Consider the following 8,177-nt stretch of genomic DNA (forward strand, 5'->3'; position numbering starts at 1 on the left):
CCCTTCCTAGGCTGAGCTAATCGTGACTCAGCACGGCGCTGTCACTCCAAGGGGGCCTCGGCTCCCTGGTCCTGCTCCTCGGAGCTCCTAGCGGGGCCAAATGCCTCCGACTTCGAGGTCCCCCGGAGATGGGGCTCAGAGGAGGTGCGCTTGAGCCAGCTCCATCTCCCGGCCGCAGGGTGAACCTGGCAGACAGCTTGTCATAGGTCCTCAGGTTGTTCCTTCAGGATCCAGGGCTTTGCTGTGACCCGAAGAAGCAGATGCCGGGGAACACACTGGAACTGCAGAAACTTTATTTTTCAGGACCCCAAACTCCCAAAGCCTCAGTTCCCACAACAGCCCCCAGGAGTGTAGCCCCACAGGCCCCAGAGCGAGGGGTCGTTTCCTTCCTCCGAGGGATTCCAGGACAATACTAGGCCCCTAAACGGCTCCTAAGCCCCATCTTTCTGGGCCAGCCAGGGTGCCACGTGTTCCCCTACATCCAGCTCGGCTTATAGACACCAGCACGTGTATTCCCACCATTTTCATCTTGGAGTTCATCCCAAGGGTTTAAGCAGCTGCCCCCAGAGGACCCCAGAAAAATACGGATTTTCTATCGTGAACCCCAGCCTCGAGGCTCCCCATCCCTTTTTCTTCTTTTTTGGTACTGGGGCTCGAACTCCGGTACTTGTGCTTGCGAAGCAGGTGGGGGAACCCCCCCTTTTTCAAAATGACCCTCAGGATCCCAGAAATCACTTCCTTCCAAACTTCCCAGTGACTCAGAGTCCACCCTTATCACGCAGAGCCCCAGATCTCCTCCCCCACCCGCACCAGGGCACCTTCCAGAGAAGCCCAGGTTTTCACAACCCCAGAAGCCAGCTTGCTTTCTTGAGATTCCCCCCCACCATGACCTCTTAGTCATTTTCTACGGCCCCAAGCGTCACCATATATCGCTCACCCCTCAGAAAGAACCCTCCCCCAGCCCCTCGACTTCCCCAAAACAGCCCCAGAATCTCAACTCTATCCCCCACTCCCCATTTCCCAACAGCCTCGTGATTCTGGCGCGTGACTCCTCCATCTAGGAGTAGGGGGTGAGACTCCCATCTGCTCGGGATTGGCCAGGCACTGCCTCCAGGCCCCGCCTTCCTCCACGCGGATTGGCTTTCGCTCGCTCTGGGCGCCCGCCTCCGAAAAGCAGCTTGCTATAAAAAACACCGCCCCGCGTTCTTACTCCAGCGGCGCTTCTGGAGGTCTCGCGGATCTGTCTCTTGCTTCAACAGTGTTTGGACGGAACAGACCCGAGGACTCCCACTTTTTCACCTTCTATCCACCTGCCAGCTACAAGTTTTGGGACCATCATCACCTCGCCCGTCTCCTGCTTCCAGGACCAGCCATCACCGTTCTTTTGTGGGTAGCTCCTTATTGCTGACCAGTCATGACTTCTCAGATTCGTCAGAATTATTCTACAGAGGTGGAGGCCGCCGTCAACCGCCTGGTGAACCTGCACCTGCGGGCCTCCTACACCTACCTCTCCCTGGTAAGTGTCCGCTGGAGGCCTCAGGCCCAAGTTCCCACTAACTGCGCAGTTCTGACCTGTGCGCATGCGCACGCCTCCTTTGTTCTGCGGGGCAGGCGGAGGGCGGAGGCCGCCCGCCCGCTTGTCCTTGTCTCCCGCCACATATTTCCCGCCATCTTTTCCCGCAGGGCTACTACTTCGACCGTGACGATGTGGCTCTGGCGGGCGTGGGCCATTTCTTTCGCGAGTTGGCCAAGGAGAAACGCGAGGGCGCCGAACATCTCCTGAAGATGCAGAACCAGCGCGGTGGCCGGGTTCTGTTCCAAGACGTGCAGGTAAACACAGGGAGTAGCAGACTACGACTCCCAGCAGGTCTTGCATACGGGGCTCCTTGGCTTTAGCTGGGCGGGTGTGGTTGGGGATTTTGGGAAATTGAGTGCAGTCTGTGCAGATTATGGATGGACGTGGACATGCAGGGGGTTCCTCCAGAATTCTGGGGGTGGCTCAGATCGCAGTGTGGATTTGGGAGACTTGTGTCGTACTTGTAGGAGTGATACAGACTCATTTGTCTTCTAGGGCCAGGTCCCTAGCAACTGGGATTGTGATTTTAGCTCTTTGTGTATGTGTAGGGAAATATGGCTGTTTTCTGAACCTGTTGTCTTCTCTGTAGAAGCCTTCTGAAGATGAGTGGGGTAAAACCCTGGACGCCATGGAAGCTGCCCTGGCCCTGGAGAAGAACCTGAACCAAGCTCTTCTGGATCTTCATGCCTTGGGCTCTGCCAAGACAGACCCCCATGTAAGTGGCTACCCCTGGATCCATGACTACCAGTCCTTTGGGCACATTTCCTGAGCCTTATTCCTGTTTGTCCTGTTGTTAGAAGCAGCTCTGCTACTCTCCCCACAACTGGATTTCTGACTTGTTTTCCTTTTCAGCTCTGTGATTTCCTGGAGAACCACTTTCTAGATGAGGAGGTGAAGCTCATCAAGAAGATAGGTGACCACCTCACTAACCTCCGCAGGCTGGCAGGTCCCCAGGCTGGGCTGGGCGAGTACCTCTTCGAAAGGCTCACCCTCAAGCATGACTAGGAGGCCCCCGAGCCTAGTGGCCTCTGAGCGGCTGCTGCTCACCAGCATCAGGGCTTGGGCCTAACCCTCTCCCTCCAGCCACTAGGCAGCTTTTTCACCTCTGGAGCCCCCTCCAAAATCTTGGACCAAAAGAAAATAAAGCCTTTTGCAGCACCTGGTGGTGTGTGTATGTATACCTGTGTGTGTGCATGCATGCATTGTGGAAAATGAGGCCCAGCTGCGCCATGACAGGAAGCGCTCTGTTGACCCCAGCTCCTGTTTTCTAAGGCAGGACCATCTGTGGGGTGTGTTGTGGTTGAGGGTTCTCTGCTTACCTGGCTGTTTAAGAAGTGCACTCCCTAGATGTTTGAGGGAGTTGTGCAGTGATACCTGGGCTTCTTAGCTGGAAGCTGACACCACTGGATTTCATTATCCTGAAAGGCTGTTTTAAGGAGTGAATTATGAGACCAGGTGCTGGCGGTGTGTGGCCAAAATTGGGGGTATTGGGCCGGGGATTTAGCTTAGTGATTCCACTGCCTGCCTCACTGGTACTAAAGAGTAGCGGTGTTAGGCCTTTTACATGGGCGAGTCGAGGCCATTACCATTAACAAATGCTTAACAACTGAATACCTAGCTCCAAAGGCTGCTCAGGCCACTTTCAGAGTGGCACAGAGCTACCAGGGCGTGGGTGATGCCCAAGGGTGCTGAGCTAGGGCATTGGGGCTCAGGATAAAGGGATGTGAAACGAGGCCACACACTTCAAAAGGGAACTGAAGCAGCTCAGTAAACTGCTGGGTCTGATCTTTAGAACCACTGTGTCAGCTCTTACTCCTTTCCCCCTTGTAAATTTATGGTGGGGAGGGCTCTTTGGGGGTCACGAGGGCGCTGGAGATCTCATCTGGGGCCATACTTGTATATGCTAGCTAGTACGTGCCCAATGCTGAGACACATCCCCGCCCAGAAAAGAACCTGGATGGCCTTTAGGCCCTGTCCTGTCCTTTGGTCAGCACTGCGCTCCTGCCACTGCACTTGTGGCCATTTGTGATTTGGAGGGAGCAGGAAGCTTACCCTGTCTGCCACACATGGGCTAACAGGAAAGATGACTGATTCAAATTCAGAGCAATTAGGGCTGGGGAATTAGCACAGTGGAGCCTCACTGGCCTCACAAGCTCAAGGTCCAGTTTGATTCCTGGTACAAAAAAAGATTAAGAGCAATGAGAGGGGCTGGGGATTTAGCTCAGTGGTCCCGGAGCCTGCCTCGCAAACTCAAGGACCGGACCGGAGTTCAATCGCTAGTACCACCAAAAAAAAAAACAAAACAAAAAAAACCCCAAAGCAAAAAAAAAAAAAAAAAAGCAATGAGAGATGCATACATGGCCTTCCTTTGTAGTTCAGGCTGGCCTCCAACTTGGTGCAATGTCTCCTGCCTCAGCCTCCCAAGTGGTAGGAAGATGTGCGCCACCACACCCTGCTTGGGAAGGTATTCCTTGACAGTAGAGCTACTGAGAGGCCAAAGTAGAGTCCTTGAAACACTAACCATATGAGATGTCCAGAGATCCTCTTCCTAGAAACAGGACTCCTTTCCAGCAAAGACCATGTAAGCCAAGTTTTTGCCATTTAAAGTCAGGTCCCAACTGAGCAGCCAGACAAGCCTTCCTTGAACAGCACCGGAACCTTACATCAGCCATCTAAGTCTTTCCGGGAGAGCACCATAAAGCATCAGAGAGGGGGGCCCAGAGCAGGCACTAAAACCATGAGGACTGCGGGGAGGCAGGAACAGGAACAAAGCCCACTAAGTGCTCATGTCTGACCACACTTGGGATGCTTAAATACCGATGTATTTTTTTATCTCTGGACACACTCCAGGCACACCCTTTCTGCCCTCCCCTCCCACTGCAAACCAAAGTGGAGTGTCAGCACAGCACACGTGAGGGGCGCTCCCTTCACCAAAGCTGGTGGCCCAGCACAGCCTGGGGATGGAAGGGCCTCGAGGTAACTGTGGGGCTTATAGAACCCAGGGGACTCAGCTCTAGAACAGGGCAAAGGGACCCGGATGCAGGACAGTGGTGAGGTTTCAGATTTAGCAGCTGGGACCTAGAGCCCAGTGGTTTCATGGAGTGGTTGGGTGGGCTGGGTGGGGGTAGGGTAGACAGTTCCGTCTTCAGCAGAGGGAGGCCGTGGAGGGCACTGAAAGAGTTCAAGAGACAGAGGAGAGCTCAGACTCAGGAAAAGGAGGGAGAATGTGGTCCAAAACAGCCCAGAAAGGCAGAAGCGTATCTAGATCAAAAATGCATCCTCTCCAGAAGAAATTAGAAGCCAAATGCTTATGCCACCCCGGCCTGGCCCACAGGAGTGCTTTGAGTGATCCTCTGTGCAGGATTGGATATTGAGGGAGGGCTACACCGCAAGCCTCTTCTGGAGCTCAGGAGTTGAACTGCAGGACCATCTGCATTAAGTCCCTGAAAAAGTAGCAGCTCTGACATAGTTGTCCCATTAACAAGGACACAACGTGATTTCTAGCACTTGGTGGTCCCCATGCCAGGCTTGGGCATGGCATGCCGTGTATGCTACAGAATTTGCAAACCACAGAGACGCCAAGAGGCCTTCGCCTACGATGACACAGGCCAGGCTTCCCAGCACCTCTGTCACCACTGCAGAGTAATGGCAGATTCCTGGCCTCTGAGACCCAGTCCAAACCTGCGGGGGGGGGCTCCAGGGCACAGATAATGCATTCTGATATCCAAGAAAGGCACAGTGTTGTGGATTTTGGAGTGTGTGTGGCGATCCAGGCTGGATCCCACTAGGGATCTGGAGTGGAATTCGGGAACAGCACCCGCTGTATCCACTTTCTGGGGGGACCTGTGGGGGGCAGAGGCCTGGCCGGCTTAGTTGCGCTCCTCCCCCAGGGAGCTGGCGGGGCTGAGGGGCTCACTGGGCGTGCTCAGCGAGCTGGAGGGCGCAGTGTCCACCGAGTTGCTGCGCTTGCCGGTGGAAGAGCTGCAGGAGGCGCGGCGTGGCCACTCCGGCGGGCGGATGTTGCGCCGATCCTTGGCAGCCTCCTCCTCCTCATCATACCGTTCGCCATCTTCCAGTGGTCCTTCCCGGGCTTCCTCCTCATCCTCGCTCTGGTGCGGACTCGAGTGCCGAGACAGCGAGGGTGATGGTGGCACGGAGGCCGGCCGTGGGTAGCGATAGCCCTGGGTCTGCATTCCCGAGTGGGGGACACAAATCATGGACTGAGCAAAAGCCCCAGAGTCCTGAGAGATACCTGGCCCCCTCCAGGATTTTAAACTTCCCAAAGGAAGCTGGTCGTGATGGCGCACGCCCATAATCCCAGCACTCGGGAGGCTGAGGCAGGAGGATCGCTGTGAGCTCGAGACCAGCCTGGGCTACATAGTGAGTTCCAGGTCAGGCTCAACTACATAGTGAGACCCTGTCTCAAAAAAAAAAAAAAAAAAAAAAAAAAAAACCTCCCGAAAGGAACCCCCAGCCCAGTGCTCTAACTTCCCGCTCCACTCACCGCGTCTGCGTCATGGGGCTCGTAGGTGAAGTGATCCGGGAAGGCCTTGGCCAGCGCCATGTGGCGCGCAGACATATAGTACTTAGGAGAAAGACGTAGAGGAGGTATTAAGGGAAGGGAGGCCGGAGCAGAGGGACCTACCCTCCCGGTGGCAAATCCTGGCCACGCCTTTATGCAAATATATCTCGTTCTGCTTCTACTCAAACAGACAAACGGAGCTATAAATGGCCAATTCCTGAGCCACTCCCACCAGGGGCGGGAGTTTCACCCCATCAAGCAAGGATTTGGCCACACCCATATGCAAATGAAAGAACTCCGACCATAGTTCTTCTTGGAGAAGTCCATCGCTTAAAGAGACAGCAATTTTCACAATTAGGCGGAGACTCTAATCTGCTCAGGCTTTGGAGGCTGCAGAAGCCCAGATCCAGAGCTGGAAGCGGCCGATGGACCCAGAGCCCGGAAAACAGCTGAGGGTAGGGATGGGCTCATACCCGGCCTAGGTATTTCCAGTCCAGAAGGTCGGAGAGGCGCTCCGTGCGGTTCCGCTGGATGATGCGCTGTCTGCGGCTCTGCTGGCAGAAGCTGTAGAGGAAGGAGGTGAGCTGTGAGCAGGAATCGTCCAGGCTGCGGAACCGCCGGTCCAGGATGTAGATTCCTGTGGAGGCAGGGGCAGAGTTCAAAGAACTATCCAAGGGGACCTGCATTCTCGCCGGCTCTCTAGGGCACTGGGCCCCCCACCCCGACTCCACATCCCTTCTACCCAGGGTCCAGCAGTTCCAGCTGCCCGTCTCTAACCCTCAGGGGCCTGGGCGCTGACCGTAAGCTGAGGGGTCTGCGATGTGCTCCTCCATGAAGCAGCCGAAGCCGGAGAGGTTGGTGGAGATACTGGGGATGCCCATGACCGTACACTCCGCTGCAGGGAGGGAGAGAAACGCCCACTTAGCTTTCTTCTCTCCTAAAGCCTTTTTTTTTTCTTGAGACAAGGTCTTACTAAATTACTCAGGCTGAGTTCACCTTGTGACCCTCCTGCCTCAGCTTCCCAGAGCTCTGATACAGGTGTTCACCACCATCACTCCTGGCTCCTAAATTTAAATTGGAATGAAACTCAGCGCCCTCTACTGGCGCCTGAACCAAGTGCCTCGTCCCCGAGCCCAGACCTCCTCATGCTGTGCATTAGTTTATACAACAGTTTCTTGAGGAAGCTAAGGGAATCAGAAAAGAGAATTCACTTGCTCTGAGAATTCAGAATGCAGACACTTCCACAGTCAAGAAATAAGGATGATTTAGGCCGGGCGTGGTGGCACACTCCTGTAATCCCAGCACTCAGGAGGCTGAGGAAGGAGGATCACTGTGAGTTGGAGACCAGCCTGAGCTACATAGTGAGTTCCAGAGTTCCAGGGCAGTCTCAACTACATAGTGAGGCCCTGTCACAAAAAAAAAGTGAAAGAAATAAGGATGACTTATGGGCAGTTCATCTAGCTCAGTGTCCATCATTTTAATTAATCTTCAGAACCTTAAGATACGTCTTTTATGCCAGAAACCAGAACCATACTGTTTGGGTTATGAGTGTCAGTCTGTTTTGATGGGAAATTTTAAAAAAATGTTTCTCATTAATCACTTGTACAGAGCACCTTGATGCCTTCTTTCATACCTTAAACAACCCTGAAGCCAGGCATGGTGGTGTTTGCCTGTGATCCCAGCTACCTAGGATGCAGAGGCAGAAGGATGGTAAGTTTGGGCACAGACTGGGCCATACAAGGACTTAATAAAACCCTGTTTCAAAATAAAAAGAGCTAAGGATGTACCTCAGGGTGAAGGCCTTGGGGTCAATCCGCGGAACTGCCAAATGTTTAAACACAGGGAGTGTTCTACTCCTGGGCTACACCCCCAGCCCTTTTATTTTTTTTAGAGAGTTTTACTAAATTAAACAGACTGGTCTTGAACTTGTGATCTGCTGCATCCCGCACAGTGTAGGGTCCGATGCCGGGGAGAACAGTGGGAGATGAAAAGACAATGAAGAGACCAAGATTATTCTTGGTCTGTTTTGTTTTTTTCCAGGTACCAGGGATTGAACTCACAGATTTTTTTTTTTTTTTT

General features: G+C 53.8%; 2 protein-coding genes across 3 annotated transcripts in view; one reads left to right on the top strand and one right to left on the bottom strand.

The window, feature by feature from the left end:
* The first annotated feature begins 1,200 nt into the window (after window positions 1-1,200).
* On the top strand, window positions 1,201-2,739 carry Ftl (ferritin light chain). The gene is made up of 4 exons (XM_010640754.3): window positions 1,201-1,516; window positions 1,684-1,830; window positions 2,166-2,291; window positions 2,429-2,739. Exons 1-4 carry the CDS (start codon window positions 1,415-1,417, stop codon window positions 2,579-2,581), a joined length of 528 nt encoding a protein of 175 aa, XP_010639056.1. The 5' UTR covers window positions 1,201-1,414; the 3' UTR covers window positions 2,582-2,739.
* Window positions 2,740-4,151: 1,412 nt separating this feature from the next.
* Gys1 (glycogen synthase 1) overlaps window positions 4,152-8,177 on the bottom strand; it is a 16,452-nt gene continuing 12,426 nt past the window's right edge. The window contains exons 12-15 of one of the 2 annotated variants that reach the window (XM_010640752.3): window positions 6,898-6,993; window positions 6,572-6,735; window positions 6,081-6,161; window positions 4,152-5,763 (exon numbers count right to left, since the gene is read on the bottom strand). In XM_010640752.3, coding sequence (XP_010639054.1) covers window positions 5,446-5,763; window positions 6,081-6,161; window positions 6,572-6,735; window positions 6,898-6,993 — 659 coding nt within the window. In that variant the 3' untranslated portion in view covers window positions 4,152-5,445. The remainder of the gene's footprint in view (window positions 5,764-6,080; window positions 6,162-6,571; window positions 6,736-6,897; window positions 6,994-8,177) is intronic. The other variant, XM_010640753.3, reaches the window with a different exon arrangement.

This window comes from Fukomys damarensis, unplaced genomic scaffold, assembly GCF_012274545.1.
Source record: "Fukomys damarensis isolate Sample0158 unplaced genomic scaffold, DMR_v1.0_HiC HiC_scaffold_19, whole genome shotgun sequence".
NCBI classification, from domain to species: domain Eukaryota; kingdom Metazoa; phylum Chordata; class Mammalia; order Rodentia; family Bathyergidae; genus Fukomys; species Fukomys damarensis.